The 26,245-nt window shown below is 40.3% G+C and overlaps 1 protein-coding gene across 2 annotated transcripts in view; it reads left to right on the forward strand.

The window, feature by feature from the left end:
* TNRC6B (trinucleotide repeat containing adaptor 6B) overlaps positions 1 to 8,766 on the forward strand; it is a 161,516-nt gene extending 152,750 nt beyond the window's left edge. For both annotated transcript variants that reach the window (XM_054989153.1, XM_054989154.1), the window contains 5 exons: positions 401 to 496; positions 2,179 to 2,403; positions 2,847 to 2,917; positions 6,000 to 6,139; positions 7,941 to 8,766. In XM_054989153.1, coding sequence (XP_054845128.1) covers positions 401 to 496; positions 2,179 to 2,403; positions 2,847 to 2,917; positions 6,000 to 6,139; positions 7,941 to 8,328 — 920 coding nt within the window. In that variant the 3' untranslated portion in view covers positions 8,329 to 8,766. The remainder of the gene's footprint in view (positions 1 to 400; positions 497 to 2,178; positions 2,404 to 2,846; positions 2,918 to 5,999; positions 6,140 to 7,940) is intronic.
* Positions 8,767 to 26,245: the final 17,479 nt, after the last annotated feature.

The following is a 26,245-nucleotide window of genomic DNA, read 5'->3' on the forward strand; positions in this document are numbered from 1 at the left end:
AGATTTCTTAAAACAGCTGCTGCCTGCTCTGCAGCTTTCATTACGGCTACCCCTAAGTTATGGAACAGCTTTCCAGAGTTTGTTAATCAAATCCTCTTGATTTTTAGGAAATAAAGTATGACTAATTTATTCAGGAGGGCATTTAGTTATTTAGAAGGTTAGCTTTTTTGCTTTCCTCTAGCTGTTAGGGACTATGTATTGTTTTTAATATAATGTCATGTGAATTTTAAAAGCTGTAAGTTGCCTTGAGTAATTTTTAGGGGGACGGTGGGATAAAAGATTTTAAAATAAATACATAACATATAATATCTATGGCATGTTTGTAGTTAGGATTTTTTTTCAGATTTGATGGCTACCTTTCATAACTAGTGTTTTTTTTCCTTCCCTTGCTTTATTACAGGGTCTAATTCTTCCCTCAACACCTCGCTGCCTTCACCTGGTGCCTGGCCCTACAGTGCCTCTGACAATTCCTTCACAAATGTTCATAGCACTTCAGGTATGTCAGCTTCTATTTAGGGTGATGAAGTTACTGAATTAAGTGCTACACGGTGTACACATGACAATGAATTAATGAAGAGGTTCACTTAGTAGAACATATGCTAACCCAATTTGACTTCTTAATTTTTTTCTAACAATATGTTTTGTAATGATTTGCTTGAGACAAAGATAGTTTTGTAGAACACAGATCATGTATTATGAAGTTAATAGGGTGCAGAGATTCCAGGAGTACCAGAAATTAATATTTCTCATATCACTAGAAGAGAAGCCAAGCTTGTGCATGAAGTTGAAAGTTGAGAGATGTAAAGCACTGACTCTGGCCATATCAGTCAGTGCTGACTCCCGCTGCAGAAACACACTGGGTAAGGCTGCCATGCACAAGGCACACTCCCAAATGCAAGCTGAGTTCATCCCAGAGAAAGCCCAATAGAACCAAACTAAATTAAGGGATTGGAATCCCCCAGAACCAGAGAATCACATTCATTCCACCCAAACCAAATTGAAGCAAGGGGCACTGTTGCAACTTAGAGCAATAGAAGCCAACTGAAGCAAAGGAATGCCTTTGCCTTTTTTCCCCATAGGAAACAATGGAGTAGCTAGGGACACCTTGTTCAGGGCCCATAGAATTGGACTCCAGGGTCCAATCTTCCTGAAATTTGGTGGTGGTGGTGGGGTCTTTAGAGGACAGTCAGGAGTAGGTCCCCTACAAATTTGGCGTTTTCTCAAAAAAATGTCACCTCCAGCCCCCCACATAGCCCCCAGATATTTTTTCCTCATAGGGAATAAGGGAGATTGGATGGGGGCACTTCCTTTGGGGGCCCATAAAATTGGCCTTTGGGGTCCAATCTTAATGAAACTTGGAGGGGGTCTTTAGAGGAGGAGTAGGTTCTCTCTAAATTTGGTGGTTTCATTGAAAAATGAATTTCACCCAATTTGGTTAAAATTCGGAATACCTTTTTCTGATTCGGAATACCTGGATTTCACTGATTCACTCAAAATTCACTATTTTAATCCGAATTCTGAACCAAACTGCACACCCCTATCTACAATGCCTGGAACTTTGAGTCTTGCCTTTGCTAGTATCTTTCTTGAGCATTGCAATGTATGTAAGCTGGGGTACCTTTGAGTGCTGTGATGCCTACCACTATTTCCTCTGACTTTCTCCCAAGCTTTTTAGAAAGTGGGCAGGGCCATTGTAAGGCAGGGCTTGTTAGCTGCTCTCAATGGCTTTCCAGTGCAATTGCTGCCACGGCCACTATAGGATCAGGAGGATTCAATAGCACCCAGACTTTCCTTAATCATTGGGTAGTTCTATTTCCCCTTCAGGCTTTCCTTCTTTTTATTCCCCCGTCTCTTTCTCTCTCCTTATCGCAACATTCCAAAGGTGCTTACGTACTCAAAAAGTTTGGGAGCTCCTGGTGTAGTCTCTTCAGTTTACCTTTGTGAAATGATCCAAAGATTCATGCTTTTACCTGTATAGTGGCTCTGTACAACATGCTTTCATCCCTGGGCACTTCATATAATCTGATCTATTTTTCCTTTTTGGCTTGTGAGGTGTTTTTAGGGTGGGAATGAAAATTATTTGTTACAGATACACTATAACAAAAAGGAAATAATGATGTAATTTGTTTTATGTGTATTAACTGGCTCTAATGACTCTTTTCCTTATCTTTATCTTAGCAAAGTTCAGTGATTACAAATCAACATGGTCCCCAGATCCCATAGGACCCAATCCCACTCATCTCTCCAACAAGATGTGGAAAAACCATATTTCCTCAAGAAACACTACAGGGCTGCCCCGCCCACCTCCTGGTCTGAGTAATCCCAAACCATCCTCTCCCTGGAGCAGCACAGCACCTCGCTCAGTCAGGGGGTGGGGGGCACAGGATTCAAGGCTTGCCTCTGGTGAGAATAATCTCTTAGTGGTGTCATTATTTGGCCATGGGGTGTGTTCCTCTAAGTTAGTAGTGTGGATATGATGAAACAGTCACTAAAGAAACTGTTTGCTTAACAAAGAAAGCATTTCCCCTTCGTAAATGGACTTTTGTTATCTTGAATGTTTCTCAGATGTTGCTGGGGAATAAAGTGAAATGTTCTAAATGCTATTGCAAGGGTCTTTGAAAGCATAATAGATGAAGATTGTGTATTATATTGTTGAAGAGTAGTCTGAATAGATAATGGTCATGCTAAATGTGTTGAGTGAAATAATTTCTCTAAAGCTGAGAACTTATGTTTTTGTGTTTAAAATAAAGTTGTGGGTCTCAGCCAATTGTAAACACAGATAATTGTCAAAATTTAGGTGGCAGTTTCTCATAATACTATTACCTTTGCTGTTTAACAATTTGCAGCCTCTACCTGGAGTGATGGTGGATCAGTTCGCCCTAGCTACTGGCTGGTTCTTCACAATCTCACTCCACAGGTATTTCCGTCTTTGCTTCCTAAAGTTGATGGAAATATTAAGCTTCATAGAACAAATACGTTAGGGCTTTTTCTGTTCTTCTTTACTGAAACTGGAATTCTAAATTGTTCATAATAAATGATTTTGTGTTTACCGATGTAATCACGCAGGTGGATTGGTGTGGCAAGTATAAGGTACCTGCTCTTAACTGCAGTATCTCAGTTTCCGCTTAGTACCTTCTTAATTTCTCAAATAAATTGTAAGACATTTTTGCCTTAAGTGAAAATGAACAGTTGTGTAGACCCAAAACATAAGTGATTATCACCCAAGACTCTAGCTTCTTCAGGACACTGTCAAAGCGAGGCAGAACTGCCAGTTTTCTCCTCTGTTTCCAAGGTGAAACCACAGAATGTTTCCAGCACTGATGCCAAAAGCACGGCCTAGTAAAGCTTCTCTAACATTTGTGTCTTAGCATCTCTCCATTCAGAAAAGAAATTCTTTTTCATTTCTGTTATCATATTCTGTTATCAATAGCATCACGTCCAAATACTAAACGTAATTAAAATTATTCCCCAGCAAAGTATATTGGGATCTTTAAATATTTTCTCTTTAGCCTGAATGACAGGTTGTGCCTCCCACCGTGGGGTGTGGGGTGGGTGGCAATTTTAATTCAACTGTGGTTTAAAGGATGTCTTTGTTTATGAATTTCAGAGAAATTGTATTTATTTCAGTAGTTCCTGAAAACAGAATTTGGTCAGTAAAAAGAAAACATACTATTCTGTGATTGATAGTTCATAGAATAGTTTGCTAAAAGAAAGCTCCACATGCACAGGCTGAAGAAGGCAAGATCAGGGAGGCCTTGGCTTCTGTGCCTAGTTTGCTGGTGTTTCCAGGAGATTGGTCAGCCACTATTTAAAACAATATGATTGACTAAATGGATCACTGGTCGAATCCAGCAGGGTGCCTCTTATGATCCTTTTCATGAGACAGTTGGCTGTGAAAAAGCTGGAAATCTCAATTTTAAGCATTTACATATTGAACTTAGCATATTTGGAGTCTAATGTTAATATATTATTCTTTGCAAAAGTTCAATTTATACAAATATTTATATTATGAACCTTCAGAATTAGCTGTTAACATATCCCTAAGTTGTTGCTATAAAAAAGCAATCAATTTAAAAGTCCTGCATAGGGAGCACCTTTTTTTAAAAAAAAACATTTGATTTATATACCACCCTTCAGGACAACCTAATGCCCACTCAGAGCAGTTTACAAAGTATATCATTTTTATCTCCACAACGAACACCCTGTGAGGTGGGTGGGACTGAGAGAGCTCTAGAGAGTCGTGACTAGCCCAAGATCACCCAGCTGACTTCAAGTGGAGGAGTGGGGAATCAAACCTGGCTCTCCAGATTAGAGTCCCGTGCTCTTAACCACTACACCAAACTGGCTCTCAGCCTAAAATCTCTCTGGTTATATCCTGCCTGGAAGACACATGGGTTTGGACTTAATTTTACCTCTGAAGAAGTCAATGTTTATGGATCTCCCCTAAGAAGTGTTTTGTTGCTGAGGTATAATAATAATAACATTTGGTTTATATACCGCCCTTCAGAACAACTTAATGCCCACTCAGAGTCATTTACAAAGTGTGTTATTACTATCCTTGCAACAATCACCCTGTGAGGTGGGTAGGGATGAGAGAGCTTCAAGAAGCTGTAACTGATGCAAGATCCTAAAAGGTTCTCTAGAATACAGTGATTCAGGCTGCCCCAAATGACCTTCTTCAGGTATGGACAAAAAAGTAGAAAAAACTCACCCTCCAGTTCTTTTTCATACCAATTTACATGGAAGCTACAGGTTTTTTGCCTCCACCTCGAAGCACTATCTAGGGCAAGTGGGTAATGAACCCAGTCACTGTTCTAGAATTCAATAGTCATCCTAAGAAAAGCAGATAGTTTCCCCGTTTCTCAGAGTTCAGAGAAAATGAAAGCAGGTACCAGGTGCCATAGCTCAGCTGCTGTAAACATAAGTAATTAAGGTGATACCTGAATGATGAGTGGGCTTGGGGTTGTATTCCATGCACTTGAGTAGTGGCTCCTTTCCTGTGTCCTAAAATTCTATACTCAACCCCTTTTCTAATGGATGCACTGATCTGCACCTAATTGTTGGAGGAACAGGGCACCACACTCTTGCATTTTCTACCTAGGAGTTTTTTCTGTTGCTCTAACCAGTCACAATAGTCTCGGTGGTGGTTGAGCTTTCATTTTGCCTTGCATTATTTATGATCTGAGATACGGGGTTTACAAAGGTTAAACACTGTGTACGTGTATGAGTGAGAGAGAACCCAAATGCACAGAGTGGGATTTATGAAACATGCCTGTAAATTCCTGTTGGCATGTAGCATAAAGCTGATAACTATGGCTGATACCTAGTAGGGCAGTGTGCAGCTGAAGTGTTGCAAAATAGAAAAATATTAACATGGTAATCAAAGTGTACGGTTAACTATAAATAATTTAGTTTTTAAAAAACCCACAAAATAAATGTAAGTTAAATGCATAGCATAGCAGTACTAGTATGAAAGGAATCTTTTGTCCAAAGGAACATTCTAGCATTAAACTTTGGGGCTGTGAATCAAATTGTTTGTTGTGCTGAATTTGCTACTATTCATTGTAAACTAATTAGCTGAAAATAAACTGACCCCTCATCAACAGATAAAACGTTGACCAGCATCAACTGCCTCTTGCCACAGAGGATCAATTTATGTCATGAGTCATGTTGGAAAAGTTGGCAGGGGCACAGATCCTACCATTGACTAAGATACTAGGGAAAGATGTGGTTAGATCAGGTTCTAAAGAAAAATCTTGGCAAATAACTTAATTAACAGTGTGCTTTACAAAGAAATAAAGAGGAAATTACAGTTATGAGGCTTGCGACATAGTCCTTCTCAGTACATTCATGAGTTCATATTTATTTTCTTATGGAATTTACAATATATTGCCTGATATGACTATGTATGAGCCATAAGTTTACAGTTATAGTCACATGATTTCAGAAACCATGCATTAAAAAAAACCCTTCCATTTGTCTTTCCCTTTCTTTCCAAGATTGATGGGTCAACCTTGAGGACCATCTGCATGCAGCATGGTCCACTCCTGACATTCCATCTGAACTTGACCCAAGGCACCGCTCTTATCCGATACAGCACCAAGCAGGAGGCAGCCAAGGCCCAGACTGCACTGCACATGTGAGTAATGTGTTTTTTCCTCTTTGTGCTCTAAATACAACTGACTTTCAAATGTATGTGTTAGTTCTTTATGAAGATCTTTTTTCATAGAGTCTGATTAAACTGATCTTATATTGCAGCCATAGCAGACCTGAACTTCTCTCTTTCTTTTTCTCTCTTTCTCTCTCTCTCTCTTTCTCTCTCTCTCTCTTTCTCTCTCTCTCTCACACACACACACACACACACACAAGATCTAAATTGGCTGTGACTGCCTAGGAAAGAGATTACGAATTATTGGGAAGAGTGGAAAATAAAACGGGCAGTGTCATACTGCCCTTGTAAGTCTTACAGTGCAACTAGATTCGGAATTCTGTGTACAGGGTCTGGTAATCCCATGTCAAACATGACATGACATTGAAATGATAGAAAAGGCCCAAAACACATGAACAGAAGTTGTAAAGAGGCTCACCTTTGCTGTGAAGAAAAGCTAAATTACTTGGACCTTCATAGTTAGAAAAGTGATTACCAAAGAGGATATGCTAGAGGTTTATAAAATTAAATTAAGAATGTATTGTCGAAGGCTTTCACGGCCGGAGAACGATGGTTGTTGTGGGTTTTCCCGGCTGTATTGCCGTGGTCTTGGCATTGTAGTTCCTGACGTTCCGCCAGCAGCTGTGGCTGGCATCTTCAGAGGTGTAGCACCAAAAGACAGAGATCTCTCAGTGTCACAGTCAGGAACGTCAGGAACTACAATGCCAAGACCACGGCAATACAGCCTGGAAAACCCATAACAACCATAAATTAAGAATGATATGGAAAAAACAAGTCGTCACACAAAATAAAGTCGTTCACATGCTGTATAATTAAGTTTTGGAATGTATTGATATAGTTGTAGCAGTGGCCATTGATTTACAGGCTTTAAAGAGTAATTAGACACTCATATGGAGGATAAGTCTGACTGCTAATATTTGCTAGGATAACTAAGTTGCATTTCCCTCTTCAAATGTACTTACAGTGGGTCAAAGAATGGGAGAGGACAGTTTATTTCATTCCCTTCTTGCATGTTTCCAGAAAGCATCTGCCTAGTTACTGACATAATATGCTGAACCAGATAAACTCTTAGTCTGATCTTGTGGGGCACTTCCAGAACCAGTTTTGTGTAGTGGTTAAGAGCAGCAGGACTGTAATTTGGAGAACCAGGTTTGAATCTGCACTCCTCTGCCTGAAGCCAGCTGGGTGACCTTGAATCAGTCACAGCTCTTTGGAGCTCTCTCAGCCCCACTCACCTCACAGGATGATTGTTGTAATAATAATAACACACTTTTAAATCGCTCTGAGTGGGCATTAGGTTGTCCTGAAGGGTGGTATAGAAATCCAACATTGTTGTTACACAATACCTGTAAGTGAGAAGGTATGCTAAGTTCAGCGAAGTATTCTGGTTCTAGGATTATTGTTGTAATTTTTTTACTTCATTTATACTCCCTCCTTTCTCCCCAATAGGGACACTCTATCCCTTACACCGTGCTGGCATTGTAACCAGTTTTAGATGATACATTCTCAAATGTTTCACTTGTATGCCAATTCCAAACTAGAGAGAATTGCAAAAAATATGCTTAGATGTCTAAAAAATGCCTAAATGTCTAACAAAATGATTGGAACTGTCTGCCCTCATCTTAAATACATCAGTGGATGAACATGGATTTTTCTCCATTATGTAGATTTTTCAGCACCCTTTTCAAACCTTTAATTCTGCTCAGGATGCTTGGATTTGTTTTTGTTAACTTTTTATTTCTCTTCACTTTGTCTCATTATTTTTCTGTAGGTGCGTTTTGGGAAACACTACCATCCTGGCTGAGTTTGCTACAGACGAGGAGGTTAGTCGCTTTCTGACACAAGCTCAGCCTCCTACACCTGCAGCAACACCCAGCGCACCTGCAGCAGGCTGGCAGTCTCTAGAGACAGGACAGAATCAGACAGATCCAGTTGGACCTGCTTTGAATCTTTTTGGTGGGTCAACAGGGCTTGGGCAGTGGAGCAGCGGTGGTGGCAGCAGCGGTGGGGGTGACCTTGCTGGTGCTTCATTATGGGGCCCCCCAAGCTATTCTTCAAGTTTGTGGGGGGTTCAAAGTGTAGAAGATCCCCACAGGATGGGAAGCCCTGCTCCCTTACTACCTGGAGACCTTCTAGGCGGAGGGTCGGATTCAATCTGAACTTAAAACTTTCAACTCTGACCTCGTGACCTTTTTTGGAACAGCAGCAGCACTAACTTGACCTTTTCTTTTTTTTCAACTTGCAATAAATACATTTTAAAAGGAAAAAAGAAAATGGAGAGAGAAAAAAGGTGGGTCATTGACAGGACTGTCTGAGCACATAGTTGCCTCCCTTATAACTTCAGTTTTTTCGTTTGGAATATGAATCCAAAAAGAGAACATATCACTCTTGAAATACTTGAATCATGAACGCCAACTTAGAAAGACAATGTGAAGCAAGTACACATACCATTTAAATCTAAACAAAAAAATTTAAAAAAATTAGTTTCTAGTTTTTCACTTTTTCATGTTATACGGAAGTTGTTGCTAAGAAACATATATACTGAAAAATAGCTTTTTAACTTTGTTTGCACTGGGTGTGTTTCCGTCCTTAGGTCTACCATGTTGGGATGGGGTGGGGTGGGGTGGGATTCAAAAGCATTGGGGGTGGGAGGGGAGGGGAAGACTTGACGGAGCCTCACTTTAAAAAACAAAAAAGGAAAAAAACACTTTGTGATTGGCTGGTTGATATATACCAGTATGCTCTGGCACATGTAACTGCCCATGTGTGTGTGTTTCTGTGCGAGAGCGTGTGTGCGTGCGCATGGTTATGTATGGTTGTACACATTTGTCTTGGAAAGCTGCATTGCTGTTGGTCAGCAACCTATCTGACTAGACTTAAACTTAATTATGATGGTGCCTGTGACTGATGCAAAATCAAATTTGCCTGTGTTAACAATCTGTCAGTTGGTGGTATTTTTATTTTAGCAGGGTATTCAGTGCAGTATAGATCTTGTTCCGACCCTGTCATAGAGCAACACACTGCCATATCCTAAGGATTTGGTGAGAGGGGTGCCAGTTTTTGTTTTTTTGCTGGGGGGAATTCTGTTTTGCCTATAAGTGTATTCATGTCTCAATTGAGGGTTTAGGGGACAGAGTGGTGAACGAAGGCTTATGTTTTATGACAAAGCCTTTCTCCTTACAGGGAGACCAGACAGAAAAGGGCATCACTTTTTTTTGTGACAAAGACCAGTGTAATGGTTGAGGCTTCTGTAATTGTCAAACAAATGAATCCTGTACCTGTTCGTAAAGTCTGTATATGAAGATTCTTATCCATGTGTGGAAAATCCACCAAAATCCAGGCTTAACTGTATTTCTTAAGTGATCTGCTGTTTGTGATGAAACTAAAATGTCAGTAGTTTGCTGGCCTGTCTCCTTGTGAAAGCTCATGCAGCAACCTTTGTTCTCTTTCCTCCATGGTGAGCGTTACCTGTGCCAGGCCTAGGTGTATTACAGCACCAGACCATCACTGACAGAAACGTTTACTTATGAATGTTCTTAAACCAGTGTGTACTTTTGAGTGTTTTTTTTCTCTGTGTATTTTCCTGTGTATGTCTTGCTTAAGGTTTGCTTAGGCAGGCATATGACTAGCAAAGACTTCTTTTGTTTATAAAGTATTGCACCTTTATTATTTTTACTTTTCCCTGTACTGTTGCTTTTTAATGTCTGTATTTAAAGAGAGGTTTTGTGTTGATTTTTGTTTTTAAAAAAACATCAGTGTAGTAGTACTCTGGGCAGGATAGGGAAGACCTATAATTAATTCAGAAGATTGCCAGTGTGTGCACTGGGAACAGAATTATTTGTTGTGAAGAAAGCTGTAGCAAACATTGCCTTTACACAAAGCAGTTTTGGGGAAGGGCAGGGAGGAGAAGAACAGGAAGGGAGATGCAGGCATTCTTCTTTGAAGTGTTAGAACGTAGCTCTGGCTTTTCACTAGCTCTGCTTATGTTTGAATAACAAAGTGCTGCCATATATCTGTACCAGCAAATATCTATGTACTCCAAGTAATACTGGAAGTAGCAGATCATATTGTATGGGATCCCAGAATAAGTGTTTCTCTCCCCCTTACCTACAGTGACATCTGGTATATAAACAAAAGAATGACAGCAGGTACAGTTTAAGCAAAATTCATTACATTCATGTCCAAAGGGAGAAAGAGTTTGTGGATTCTGTATGTGATGAATCCCAATATTACAAAGACAGTGGAATGCTACATTTACATCTGCCTCTTGTTTTGTTATGTAGTAAGTCCAGGTGGTGAATGTAGACAGGTGTGTGTACTTAAATTTCAGCATCTGCAGCATATTACGTGGACCTTTTAAAGCATTTCTCCTTATTTCTGCCTGTCATCCAATCTCATGTATTGAAACAAAATATGTTTGTCCCCAGTTCCTGACAATTGGGTCTCCTTCTGGCCATTAAACATGCCTGCTCCTAAAAACAGCTGTATTTGTCTCTGGGGCCTCAGTGTTGAAACCATGCAGGATAAATGATAGAAAAAGCCCTGAGCTAGGAGAACATGCAGCACCTCATGGCCTGGTTAAGCAGCTATGTGTTCCAGTCTGTGACTTGACACACAAGCTGGTTCACTACTGTTACCACTCTCTCCTGCCCTATGGTCCCTTTGCCTGCACTTTGGATATGTTGAGTTCATTATGATACTACGGTGAAAGCCGGGTGCTAGAGCCCCTCTTGTTTACAAGACGTAATGAGGGAGTTGAAATATTTTTTAAAAATGAAAAGCTAAAATGTTCTTCCATCACAAGCTTAAAGGGAAAAAAAATTAAAACTTACAAAAAAAGACCAAAAAGTGCGTGTGCGCATATATGTGTGTGTGTTTGTGGGTGTGTACACACACATACACATACGCACACACACACACATATGTCTATATATAAAGATGAAGACTAACTCTGGGAGCATTTAACAGTGTTTTTGTGTTTAACATTTATTTTCCTGCTTTAAATTTGCAAGCATTCTCAGGAATTCTAGGGTAGGAAGCCAGTTTTTGAAGATGGTTTATTTAACCTTATCTTATCCTAGATAGATGGCTGTTTCTTTGGTGTTAAACTTTTACAAGTTCCTGAATCTTCAAAAAGTTTAAACTTTTTTCTTTACAAAAAGCAAAAAATTTGAAAAACAAAATCTAATACACACAAACTTCAATTGTTGACAAAACTCGGGATCAAATTTTTAAACAAAAGTACAAATTGATGACAAAAAATTAATCAATAGCAGCAACAAAAAAGTCATTATATTCTTAAAAATCCAAGTTGTGAGAAGATTTATACTTGTAGAGCTTAGTCTCAAGCGAGAGTGTGTGTGCAGTTGTATGGGGAAGAGGATTGTGTGTGAATGAAACTATAATCACCTAGTTATTTCACAATGAAAATTAACATGAAATCTTCCTCCAAGCACCTTTTTTTAAAAAAAAAAAAACAAAATAAAAAAATATTTTAAAATGCAGTTTGGTTTGAATGAATAAGCCACAGTTAAGAGGAAGAGGTTGGGAGTACAGGATCGTGTTTCTTGAAACTGCTTTTAAGTTGAAAGTGCTAGAGAAAAGCAGTATCTTTATTGTATCCAAATAATGGAGCAGTTTTAACTTGTATTCATTTTAAAATAGTAAATGAGAAAGAGAAGTTACTATGGAAGAATCCAGTGAAGTGTACATTGGAGAAAAAAAATCGGCTACTGGTTGATTTTAATCATCATTTTGATCTTTGCTTTCTTTTTTGGCCAGAGATGCATAGCTAGAAATTTTAAGATGTGAGGAAGGGAAAGTAGTTAGCCATAGGCGTTGGTTGTTGGGACTCCCATCTTTTGAGAACTAGTTTACTAAAGCTCTGTTCTGTGATGGATAGCTCCTAGCTCCCAGCACAGAGAAAGAAGGAATTAATCTGCTTGAAGTTTTTTTTAGATAGAATGAAATCACAAACCACTTTAGTGCCTTTGTAATATACCCATGCATCCTAAAAATGTAGAAGGACACATGCAGTCCAGTCACTCCAAGGAAATGACTAAACCCATTTTCCTGCTAAATTTAAACAATTGCTCTGAGCATGTTCTAATAAAGCCTGAAAGGTCTTTCATGCAATGGGTTACATACAAAGCTGTGTAAATGTTTTTCTTAAAAACCCCAAGTGCAACTTCATGCATTATTTTTTATTTTGTTTTGGAAATGGTAGTTTACCAGAATGTGTGAAGTACCGTCCATGAGTGTTTTCCCCTATTACAGCTACCTGATTGGTGTTCTGATAATTAAACCCCCACGCAGCATTCCACAAATAGTGAAATCATATTTTCTTACACCAATACTATCTCAGTGTGGGGAGAATTGTGATTCAGTGCTCTTTGACATCACTCATACTTTATAGCTGCATGTTGCATTGTTTTCATCAAGTGCACATTAAAAGATGATCGGCTGATTCTAAGTGTTACAGGTTAGTGACAGCTGTTTATGAATGCTTTTTCAGAAATTTTAATATTTATGGTTGATTGACTCCCAGAATTATTTTTAGCAAAATCAGTCCAAATCTATTACTTGGCAAAGAGCCTTAGCTGACACTTGCTGAAGAAGAGTTAACAGTAAATATGTAACTATGTCACCTAACATTGAAGGCATCCTTTACCTCTCACACATTTCAACCTATGCACAATGGAGTTGTTGAGTCATGTAGTTTGAAAACCCAACCAAAACATTAGAATAAATCTTGATAACCTACCATCTCTGGACATCTGGAATGATTGGTTGTCTTATTGGACCATGCTAGGAACACAGCTTTTTAAACACTGTTTCTGCTTTGTATCTGATACGCTCTTTCTGGTCAGTGTGAGAGATTTTCAAGAAGCATAACACTATACTCAAGAACAAGGACAGGCAAGTCAAGGAAGAATTTGCAGTAAGTGATTTAATATGGTTTCAGGAAGGAATCAGAAACCACAGGAATTAAATAAAATGTTTTCAACAACTATGTTAATGGGCAATGTTAACATGTTTTGTTGTTTTTGTTTTCCTACATAAAAAGATAGCACCACAGGGAATTGTAGACTTGGCAGAATTGTCAGTATACCTTCAGCAGTTTCATTCTTAAAGAAAAAAAATGTTACCCTTCTTCCTTGTAGCAGACCAGTTATGTAGTCAGGTTGTTTTCTTTTCTCTGCTTAAAATATGACCTACATTGTCAGGTTCAAAATTTGATTTGAATGGGGCTGGCATTCCTATAAGACAGCTATGACATATTCCTGGAAGACTCCAAGGCTTTAAAGCAATGTTTTCCCTCTGCCATTTGATCTAAAACTAAACTGCTAACCTCGGCTTTTCTAGCCATATCAGGGCCTGGTTTACAATTGGGCCATGCTTTTCCTAGCAGCTTTTTATAAATAAATTAGTGAGTATAAACAAATTTCCAGTTTGATTTCAGTTACAGGCACTTGAATTGGTAAGTGTTACAAGGGTTTACATCTTTGATGCTGACTTTCTGTTTATTCTGTCATCCACAGCATCAAGAAGCATTGCCCTGTCACTTTATTTTATACCTTCATTGTGCTTCCTAATGGTACTGTATAAATCAGTTTCTTTTGCTTTGAACCATCACTCCTTTTCATTTTAGGGCCATTTATTTCAGTACCAGAGTATAAAATAGAAGTGTATGACATCAGGAAATGGGGCATTGCTGTACTGATATGGGGGCTGGGTTTTTTTCTTTGAAAATACATGAGGTAAAAAGGGGTCATCCATGCTCAAATGTATTTAAAAGAAAAAACCATAAGTACTGTACACTTGTGCTTTTGATAGCTGGGTTATTTTGTTCTCAGGTATTGGAATTTAGTTGAAAATAAAAGTAGCAGGCCTTATAGGATCAAATAATGCCCTTTTTACACGGTCCTGATTAGGAATCTAGCACACATGTAACTCTTCTCCCTGGAATCAAGATTATAGTTACTCTATTATGTAAGAGATATGTGCAGACGGGGGGAGTTGCAGGTTCACATTTTTAAGATCCTAACTGAAGAGAGGTGGTGCTATCCAAGCAAGTACCAATACACCTGCATTCCATGAAAATACTACATTTAGCGTAATTCAGAGTATTCCTTTAAGATTTTCCAGCATTCTGAAGATTTTTTTTATTTTAGTAATGGCTGCCAAGATACAGACTGTTATCCTCTGGGAAAGTTTCATTTAGCTGGGAAGTATTGTTCCTTTTTTATATACATACAACAACAAACTGCATATAATAAAATGCAATCCCAAATGATGCACGCTCTCTAGAGTATGCATTGATCTAAAATATATTATTCGAAGGAAAATGAACAGAATAAAACTGTTGATGCCATAATTGGGGTTGGACCCAACTTTCCTGTTCTGTTAACAATGGAACCTTTTTCCAGCTCAAGAAGTGTTCTACCAGCACAGTGCTCCTTATGTCAAAAGAAGGCTCCGTTATTTGTGGAAGAGAAACATTGGATGCAACCTCAAGTCTCCAGGTTATTAATCTATACAAGATTTGGGCAGCAGAAATTTAATACTGCATAATCTATTCCACTAGCCACTTTGCAAAATGTCCTACTGTAGCAGTCTTTCTCAAAGGCCTTCTGTGATGAAGTTTTACAAAAATGCAATATCTTTGTATCAGATCTACACAATTTGGTCATGCTGTTGTTGAACATATAATGTTCCAGGAATCTGTAGTGCTCAAGGCTGAGAGGACTGGGGATTAAAATGAGTAATAAGCAAATTAAAGGGATTATTGCCTCTCTTAGGCTACAAGGAGAACAAAGTTCTTCTAACAAAGCCCTCTGACTGGTCTGGTCCACTAAAAGTCTTATCAACAGTCAGACTAGTACAGGTGCTATTTAAATATTTTTCCAGCCATGTGGGAGTGATGATTCTGTGGAAAGGGCACATGCTATCTAAGTGATTTAACCAACTGTATGATATCTCCTCATGGATAAAAGCAGTTCCTGCACAACTGGGAGAACGTTTAAAGAGCACTGTAAACCACCAGATATGTGATATACAATGTGGTCATTGTGCCTGAAACTTGTTTCTGCAGTACAGCATATAAATGGCCATGGAAGGATAAAAAGAATCAACCTCAACTAAGAGCCAGTTTCCTCTACATATAGTTGTTAATGGTAATAGCTAGAATTAGTTCCTTGTAGAATTTTACTGGGGGGTTTATCCATAGAGTTTAAATGTGTTTTTACTTGAGCCTGACAGCCATCCTTTTAACACAAGCCAGCACACTCCAGGTTATTAAAGGTAAATATTTGTGCCAGGCAGCCTGTGGGTATTTTTTGACACATGGTTGGCTGTGTGTGAAACAGAAGAAAATAGGGAGATGGGGGAACTTCCCATAGATAAACAGCACAGATGGGCAGTGTTGAATAAGAAGTGTTTCTTTTAAGAGCGTGTTGCCTCATCTTAGTGTACCAATCAATACATTCAAAAAACTAAATTCCTCATTTTTACCATATTTTAACCAGGAAAAATAAATCGATGTTTTCTGTATTAAACTTTTAACTATGGGTCCTCCTTATAAAAGATTGCTTATCTCGCTGGATATATTTTTGTGTTTGTGTGGCATGGTTGTGATATCAAGTGCTTTTCTTCTCCTCCCTTATCCCAGCCAGATTGGCTCACCCTCCTTTATTATATAAAGTGCTGAGTGCTTTGCAGTTTGGGTGGGAGGGGACAGGGCAAAGGAAATAAAAGGGAGTCAAGGTAGAGCAGCCTTACTTTAGGGAGTAGCCTTACAACAGAGCTTTATAGTGAGGGTGTGCTGTATTCCAAATTGTGTAAGCCAAAAATGAAAAAAACAATTCATTTATGCAAAAAGAGGTGTTAACTTCTTAAAGAAATATATACCTTCTGAAGGTAGAGTAGGGTCTTGCAAAGCGATACGTTGTGATGCTTCTTGCTGAGTCAGTAGGTATGGGATTCGGGATATAAGCGCTTAACATTCCCTTGTGGGTATTTTGTTTGTTTTTTAGTTTTAAACAAGCAGTAAGTTAAATGTGGTTTCTCTGAATGTGCCTTTGTGAGTACATGATTGTCAGTTCAAAAAGACTTGGACTGGGTGGGGGGAGATGATGGTCAGTTTATTATCTCTAAAGGTCAGATGCAAAGATTCCAGCCTGCTGGTACCTTTTGACAAACAGTGTCTTTGGAGGCTGGTCTCTAAGCTGCGTAGTATGCAGTTGTGTGCAGCAGATGTATCCAGGTGTGGATGGGATGTAATTTGCATAAGTTGACATTATTTAGGCTAGTTTTCAGTTGCTGGTTGAAATTGTATCTGTATTATGTATCTATTATGTTTGTGTATGTGGCTTGCTTTAACTTTTTTTTAAAGCACTGGAAAACTGAAACGATGTTTGAGACACATTTATGCATGTAACGAAGGTATTTTGTAGCTTCTGCCATTTGTGGGTTTAGGCACACTTTTGCCCTCTGTTAGTGTATTGATAATAGACAGAAAAAATAATTCTACCCTATAACTTCTAGCACACTTAATGTTGCCATTTAAATGAACAGGGTATTACACAAGAAAATAAGATGTTTTTGAAATGGTGAGGAAGAAGTTTTTTAAAAATCGATTATTTGTTTCTTTTAACCTATTTGTAGCTAAACGTGGGAATCTGCAGTGTCTCCTTTCATCTGTTCTTACATATATATATTCCACCTCTTCTCCCCACATCAAATCAAAGGTGTACAAAATCAAGAGCTGCTGTAGCACCTCAGCTCCCTTCCCAAATGAAAGCTCCAGCAGGCTCTCTTCAGCTCCATTCAGGAAGACAAAGGGAGGAGAGATGCTGCAGCTTTCTTTGCTTCGCTCTCATTCCTCTCTAATGGCCTTGAAATGTATTATTATGCAAATGTGAATTTTGATACTGAACTTTAAGAAGAGGTTGTTTCTTTTCCAAACAAACAAAAAAAGGTCCCATATGTGGTCAGCATTGCTTCTTTATCTTGTAAGTGAATTGTAAACTATGCATTCAGCAAGAGAGGGTTTGGGGGAGGAAGAAATACACCTGCCTCAACTGTTGAAACTGTTTCTGTGTCCATTGAATTTGCATGTTGGTGTAGGAACAAAGAGTTGATGTCACTGGAGGTCTTTCGGGAACCTGTCTTTTCCCAAGTTGGTTTCTTTCATTGCAAGGTAAATTTGGGGTAAAAAGGCATAAAATTGGCTTCAGAAACTTCTAAATGTTCTGCAGGACTATGCATTCTTGCCATGCAGTGTTAGAACAGGACCAGCAGCATGACACGAAATATCCCTGTTTTTCCTAAGGAGAAAATTTACCAACATTGTCTCCTCCATCCTCTCTTCAACCTCAGGAAATGGCACCTCAAGCACTGTTGTTTGGGATTTACTCTCTATAACTGCCCATGGTTCTCAGGAGAGTTGAACCATAGCTTCTCCCCTTTTGCATTACCAAACTTTTTGCCCTAAATTTTTCTACCAGCTCCCATCATAGATGCAACTCATAACACCAGTACCAACTAGGAATTGCTGTAGAATATATCCTTTACTGACACTATTAATTGTCCAAAGGTGATCAAAATTGGTCAAGAAAAAGACAATTTATCTGGGCTAGTACTACTACTAATGAAATAGGGGTGGGCAATAGCACTAACCATGAAATGTATGGTTAGTGTAAAATACAGGAAAAGCCTTCTGGATTTACTGTTCTTTTTACTGGCAGGAAGCTGCTGTAAAAGGCAGGAAATGTTTCACATCTTTCTCTCCGGAATGTAGAGGTTGCTTTATGGGTTAATAGCAATGCATTGCCTTGACTATTTCCTTTGGTTGCTGTGAACTGCTTTGGTTCATTAGCATTATCTTGAATGCAGTATCACAGCCAAGAGTTTCTCCTACCTGTAAATCAGTGTTTCATACAGCAGGTTTTTTGTTGGTGTTCACAGTACTGTAATGAATAATAGACTTGATCATTCTCACATGCATACTTGCCTTGTAGATGTGATCTTATTGGGGTTCTATGTGGGTAGATTGCTTTTAAAAATGTTTCAGCTCTTCACAAAATACCTCGTGGTGCATATTTACCTTTAACCAGCCTTTTAGAAACATTGTGGTGTTTTTCATTGTTAGTGAGGTTATACTCTTCCTGAACTTTGCCTCTAAAGAGCATCTTGGACTAATTTGAAGACTGGATTGAGAGGCTGAAACTCCTAATCCAAGCCTCTTTTAGCCTTAGGCAAGAGTAAATCTTTGCCTCAGTTTCCCCATCTGCAAAATGGGGATAATAATACTTACCTACCTCACATGGGTTTTGTGAGGATTAACTAATATTTTTATAAAGTGCTACAAAGAAAAAGTACTTTTTATAAGTATTATTATATGGAGATGTAAATAGCAAGATGCCTCTCTCCAATGGTGTTGTAGAGAGAGCAAGGAAACCCTATAATTCTTTTTAAGCCATCAGAAATTCACAATTTGAACTGTTTTCAGCAACTTTGAAGGAGTCAAAGTTGAACCATTTATACTTTTATCATCTCCTTTCCCTTTGTCATTCTCATATTGACTTCCACATTTAGCATATAAAAATGCATGTCTTTTAATAAATGCATTTTCAAGAAGAAAATATTTAGAATTTGTCATCTCATGAAAGAAATCTGTAAGTGGGATGTAATATGTCTATTTTTCCATACTTTTAATTGGACATTGACTTTTAGCTAGATTTATTCTATAATGGAAGGGGCAGCTTTCTCTTCACGCCATTGGGAAAGAACAAAAAATCAATGTACAGTTTTATATGAGGGCTGTAAATTGAAATTATCTATTCAGTGGTCTGCTTCATAAAGGGGACATTATGCCAGATACGTTCCCTGTTTAAGTGTGTTAAACATGCTGCCTCAGTTCCCAGTACACACAAGCCATTATATGCCAATAGAACACAGAAACATAGTGATGTTCATTAATATATGCTGCTTGTGAATATGCCTTACAGCCTTCCCAAAATCTGTGCGGTGGTGGTTGAAGAAGAGGTTTTGGGGAAAGTCTTACAATTGTCAGGGAGCCTTTGCTATTTTTTTCCTGTTTCTGATCCTGATCATAATGTGGGTCATTCTTTATTCTTGCATGTGCATCTCAGGAATGTGCATATTGATCCAAGGATTCAGATTCTGACTTTGGAAAACCTAAGGTTTGGTTCCATAATTGTTTTAGTCTTAGGATGCTCCCCAGATCTTTTCCATCTTTTGCTCTCCAAGAAGCAACTCTGCTGCTTCTGATCCCTGTACACAACTACTAGATGAATACTAATTAAAGATCAAATCTGAGACTATATAGGACTCATAGGATCTGTGCATATGAGTGCTCATTCTGAATTCTGCCTTCCGCCAGCCTGGAAAAATCCTGAAGTGCAAGACACCTAACAGATATAAAATAAACACTGCAGTTACTCTACTAATAATTCTGCACTGCTTCCTTTGGAAAATACATTAACATTCTCCAGTTAAAAAAGAAATGACCTTTTTGTGTTGGGAGGGAAAGCCGTGAAGCTAGGGATTTAGAACTACTTTAGTTTCCGCTATTTAGATAGAGACTTGCAATGCTGCTTTAATTTCAGAGCTCCCTAAGGGGCTTATGTTTACAAAGAACTGATCTGGAAACTAACCATTGGTTGGCATCCAGTTGTGTGAACTTTGCTTCATAGCTGATGATCAAGCCATTGGTAGAAAATATGTTGAGACGAAATGGAAGAATAGGTTAACTCCATCTAAGCCTTATTTGTTAAGCAAAATGATTTTTCCTGTCTAAAACATCTGGATTAGAAAAGGCAGCTTTCCTACTTTGCACATAAATAGATAATATGAAGGTACAGCTGAAATGTCCCTTCACCAAGCAGGCATAATAGTGGATACGTGTATTGAGGCTTTTTTGCAAAGATATACCTATAAGTATTTTTCCTTATACTTGAAATAATTTCCCCATATCCATTTGTCTGTTGGGCATCCAAGAAGTACAATGCAGGACAGTGGAAAATAGGAAAAGGCACAATATCTTTTTCCTACTGGAGCTTATTCTTAATTTCCTTCCATATCCACTATATTTCAGTTTATTTACTATCTTATGGATTCACATGGACACAGAAACTCAGCACTTTATGTGCTCTTGCATGGCATGCAGCCCTCCCTTTCTCCCTCTCTTCTCTATTTTTATTTTAGTTTAGTGGTACTTAAAATCACTGGTTCACTTAAAGACAATAAAATGTTTAAACTCTACTAATGTACAAATAAGCTGAAATGTTGCATTTATGTGTATTTTGCCATAGCAGGTACTGTATTTCTCATGCTGGATTTCAAACCAACAAAAGGGTGACGTTTTATTGGAGTGTGACAAGTTAAGAGTAATAAGGAATTAAGTCTTCGTCATTTCATTGAAATTGAGAGATGGTGTAATACATATATTACGTTTTCTGAAGGGTTTTTTTTTTTGCTTTTAAACAGCTTTTGTTTTTATTCTGTTTTTATTTTGTTTTTTTTAAAAGATATGATTGTATTATGTGCAACTCAGTTGCTTACATTATAACTACAAAATATTTTTTGGGTTCCTGGAAAAAGAAAGACTAATAAATGTGTTTGGCTGCTAAGCATTTAATCCTGTGAGGAGTTCTCAATTTATTTTTTTTGTCTACGGATTGTGATCTTACTCTTCTGGATTGTTCACCACCACTGCATGTAGTTCATTTCCATTATTACCAATTCTATTAGCAAGTCACATTGATAGTTTTACCTCCTGCAAACAAATGGTTTTACCTCCTGCAAGATCTCCAACAAACAAAATATACAAGAAAATTACTTTCCCTTTGATCTGCACAGAGTATGTCCTAAGAATGGTAACTTTTCAGATGTACAAATGAGTTGTATGAGGAAGAACAAAACTGGATATGGAGCCACATCCTGTTTTAAGGACACAAATGTCTGCTTGTTCGATTGTACAAGAACGTTTAAGAATCAAAAAAATAAACATTTTGGTTAAGGGAAAAGACTGTAGCTGTTCTGAGGCATCTACTGAGGTTTGTGTGAGAAAGGTATGCAGTCCACACTACATCCTGGAATATGTTGTGTTTATATCCTTTTGTTTTCCATTCAAAATCAGATTGAAGAGAATGTAATATTTTGTGTGATTTGGTCCGGACAGTGATCTTCCACTGCTCCTCTCCCAGGCCATTATGATTGTATTTCGTTACGGGAATGAACTTTCACTATTGTGCCTGTGGATCTATTAAATTAGACACAGTTACATTCAGGGCTTTTTTTACTGGAAAAAGGTGGTGGAACTCTCAAGAGGGAAATGAGGGAGAAACACATGGGCCCCCTTACAAAATGGCCATTTCCTCCAGGGGAGCTGGTCGCTGCCTGGAGATCAAGGGTGGGACCACTGGGTACAAGACGTGTCAACTCCGTTCCACTGCATTCCTGCTAAAAAAAAGCCCTGGTTACATTCATCTGTTAATTTCTTCGACCAGCAACATTTTTTTAAATTTTTAATTATTATTATTGACCAGCAACATTTAATTAAGCAAAACGAAGGATCCTACAATTCTAGGAGAAATCATTTATGTACTGGAAAGCCACAAAGATTTATCCAAAACAGTAGCAGCATACCTAAAATAAAATGTGACCAGTAATAGTCTGTATATAGCTAGAGTCTTGATTTTGATCATAGTCTTAACTATCAAGGGCCTTTCTATGACTAAAAGAGAGACAAAACATGTTTTTGTGTTAATATCTGTGGAGGGTTCCAGGCCCTCAATTTGTCTCTCTCTCGTGCTATTCTCCATCACTTCTGACATGCATACCAATATATTTGATCTTCTCTTTGTGCTTCTAAGGAAAATGCTGTTATATTGATTTTGTTGCCTAGACAGAGGAGGCTTCAGGCACTGTTTCCAAAGTGACATTTCCTTAGTTTAACATGGTAGTGTTTGACCATTTCTGTGTTAAAGATCGTTCCATGGGTTCTGAAATCTGATTTTTCTTGAAAGCCAACCACTACAAAAAGGTGCATAGGTTTAGTGGGTGCTATCAGATTATTATTATTATTTCATTTCTATACCACCAAAAGCCAAAGTTCTCTAGGCGGTTTACAACATATAAAACAAAATACAATAAATAGATCTTAAAATAAATAATAATATAAAACAACAGGAGAACATTAAAACAGTAGAAACAGTTAAGAACCATTGATAGAGGCATCAAGCTTAACATAATGGACCCCTGAATGACCAAGGAGATCTTCAAAGGTCTCTATAAAGAGGTATGTCTTAACCTGGTGCCGAAAAGATGGCAGATTAGGCACCAAGCAGACCGCAACAGGGAGATTGTTCCAAAGATGGGGGGGGCACCACTGAAAAGACACTCCCTCTAGTTGCCACCCTCCAAGCCTCTTGAGATGGCACCCAGAGGCTGAGTGCAGTGTCTGGGTAGACTGAGGCTGGGAGAGCCGCCAACAGGTATTGTGGTCCCAAGCAATACAGGGTTTTGTAGGTTAAAACCAACACCTTGAATTGGGACAGGAAACATACAGGCAACCAATGCAGGTAGGCCAGAATCGGTCTTCTGTGTTTGGGCCTACAGGTCCCAGTTATTTGGTTGCTGCATTTTGCACCAGCTGTAGCTTCTGAACTGTCTTCAAGGGCAGCCTCAAGTAGAGTGCGTTGCAGTAATCCAATCTGGAGAATACCAGAACAGATTACTGAAACCAGGCTAGCCATGTCCAGATAGGGGCGCAACTGGGCCACCAACCGAGCCTCTGATGCCACCTGAGCCTCAAGTGACAGAGATAGATCAAGAAGCACCCCCGGCCACGAACCCGCTTCTTCAGGGGGAGCGCGACCTTGTCTAGAACAGGTTGAACACCCCCTTCCCCAATCCAGTCAAGGGAATGACCTACTAACAGCATCTCAGTCTTGTCTGGATTGAGTTTCAGTTTGTTAGCCCTCATCCATTATCGTAGCCAGACACCAGTTTAGCACATTCATAGCCTCACGTGCCTAGAATGAAAAGGAGAAATATAGCTGCGTGTCATCATACTGATGGTAACGCACTCCAAACTTCAGATGACCCCACTCAGCAGTTTCATACAGATGTTAAATAGCATGAGGGACAAAACAGACCCTTGAGAAACACCCTGCTGAAAAATCCACTGTGCTGAATAATAATATTCAGTGTATATATTGCCCTTCAGGACAACTTCACACCCACTCAGAGCAGTTTACAAAGTATATTACTATCCCCACAACAATCACCCTGTGTGGTGGGTGAGGGTGAGAGAGCTGTGACTGATGCAAGGTCACCCAGCTGGCTTCAAGCGGAGGAGTGGGGAATCAGACCCAGTTCTCCAGATTAGAGTCCTGCCACTCTTAACCACTACACCAAATTGGTTGCATGAACCTGTCCAAACACCTTGTCTCCATCCTTGAGCTGTACCAACTGAAACTCATCCAATAAGTACAAGGCTGTGCTCTAGATAGCTCCACTGATGCAACTATTGTAACTCTGGAGTAGACGACCACGAACGGGGGAAAAATTCAAACACTCTGTTTGTCGTTCGTTGCCGCCCACAAACAACGAACAATGCTGAACATGATGCTGTCCCGAACATGTTCGTTGTTAGTTGTTCATGGGGGCCTGCAGCCCCCAACCCCCCCCACTTAGCCCCATCTCCCCCCTAATCCACTTACCTGGCCCTTTAAAGATCCCTTTAAACTATCAGCTGGCAGGCGGCAGGGGGGATTCCTCCCTGCCTCCTGCCAGCTGATAGTTTAAAGGGACCTGTCCTGCCACTTGCAAGCGGCAGGGCCCTTTAAACAACCACAGCCCCCACCCACCCCAGCGCTGCCAGGCTTATTCCCAGTGCGAGCTGGGCAGGGAGATTCTCCCTGGCCCACTCACACCAGGCATGGCCAGCTCTGCGGCACCGCTTCTGCCCCATGCGAGCAGGTCAGGGTGATTCTCCCTGGCCCACTCGCACCAGCAGGGCCGGCGCCCCGGGCCACTTCAGCCCCGTGCAAGCAGGCCAGGGAGATTCTCCCTGGTCCACTCGCACCTGGCGGGGCTGGTGCCACGGCACCGCATCTGCCCTGTGCAAGCAGGCCAGGGCGATTCTCCTTGATTCACTCGCACCTGGCAGGGCTGGCACCCCGGAGCTGCTGCTCCCCGTGTGAGCGGGCCAGGGAGATTCTCCCTGGCCCACTTGCACTCAGCAAGACAGCTGGCTCTGTGGCACCGCATCTGCCCCGCGTGAGGGGGCCAGGGAGATTCTCCCTGGCCTGCTTGCACCCAGCAGGGCCGGCACCCCGGGGCCACTTCTGCCCCCTGCAAGCGGTTCAGGGAGATTCTCCCTGGCCCTCTTGCACCGGGCAGAAGAAGCCACGCGGTGCCAGCTCTCCCAGTGCTAAGAGGGGTGGGGAGATTCTCCATATCTCGCACCAGGAGAGGGGCAGCCAGTCACTAGTCTGGGGAAGCCCCTGACAAGCAGCTGATTCACGGGTTTAAATCCCCCTTTCCGTGCCACAGCGGCACGGAAAGGGGCATTTAAACTCTTTGATTCTTGGTTTCCAGGGCAACAGCAGGAGTTCAGACAATCCCTGTGTCAGTTGCCATGGGAATTGATTGCAGCAGGTGCCGGACTGTCTGGCTTGAGGAAGAGCTACCCAAACAGCAATGAACGAGGCTTCCAATGACCACTTGTTCTGTTGGAATCGGGCCTCGTGAACAGTCTGTTCGCGAACAGCTGAACAGGCTGTTCGTTGGCTTTTTTGTGTTCATAATGCTGTTCGTGCCCATGTCTACTCTGGAGTTGAAAGTCCCTGCAAATCTGGCAAATTTTTCCCTGTGCTTAGCAAGTAGATTTCAGTGGGCCAAAGATGGTTCCAAAGTGTCCTTGGGTCCAGTCTAGTAAGCCCTGGACAACCTTGAAAAGCTCTACTAGGTGGCATTGAGAGGGTTGAATAGAGGTATTTAGATACTGTTTCTTTGCCACCCTCATTGCCTCAGAATATTCCCGATTGTAAACATATACCAGGGTTTCCTTGCATTCACTGGGAGTTTTCATCCATCTGCACTCCAGCTGTCTGCTACATTGTTTCATCGCTCTCAGCTCTGGGATATACCACGGTGCTGTATGAACTCTATAACAGAGGGCACTTAGGAGCAATCATGTCAACTGCCCAGGTCATTTCTGTATTTCACAGAGTGGGCAGGGCTTTGCCAGGAGCACCCGCCATGTCAGACAGAAAACCCCCTAGTGCCCTCTGGAAACCATCTAAATCAATTAACCTCCAATGGCAGACCATCTTAATGGGTCCTTCACCCTTGCAGAGAGAAAAAGCCACTGTAAGTCGAAATCATGGTGATCTGACCATGACAAAGGGACTGAATCAAGGTCCGTCACACTCAGAGCACCATCTTCATATCCAGCCCGAAAGACCACCTCTATAGAACATGCCCTGCCACATGTGTTGGGCCACTAACATGTTGGGACAGTCCCATGGTTGTCATGGTGACCATGAAATCCTGAGCCACATCAGGTTGGGTGCCCTCAGCATGTAAGTGGAAGTTCCCCAGGGCCGCCTGGGGGATTCCAACATCACATCCAAGACCACCTCTGTCAGCTCAAATAGACTGATGGGTTGCAGGGTGGGTGGTCCACCACCAGAATCCCCAATCTGTCCCTATTAGCCAACACAAGGTTCATACACTTGAAACTAGTCATCGGATGAACAACATACCTGGAGAGAGAGATGGAATTCCTATCGACCACGGCCCGCCCCCCAAGCCTTCACATCTACCCTGATGCTGAACCAAGTACCCAGGTAAGCATAACTGGGAGAGCCTAACTTCCCTGTTCACCTACTCAGGTCTCTGTTATAGGTGCCAGGTCAGCTACCTCCTCCCTGATTGAATCACTCCTCCCTGATTAAATCAAATCACTCTGCCAAGCCCTTCTTGATGGTGCAAGCTATATAAACTCAAGTGCACTGTTATGCAGATAATCTGTGATATCTT

Source organism: Eublepharis macularius, chromosome 9, assembly GCF_028583425.1.
Source record: "Eublepharis macularius isolate TG4126 chromosome 9, MPM_Emac_v1.0, whole genome shotgun sequence".
Classification (NCBI taxonomy): Eukaryota; Metazoa; Chordata; class Lepidosauria; order Squamata; family Eublepharidae; genus Eublepharis; species Eublepharis macularius.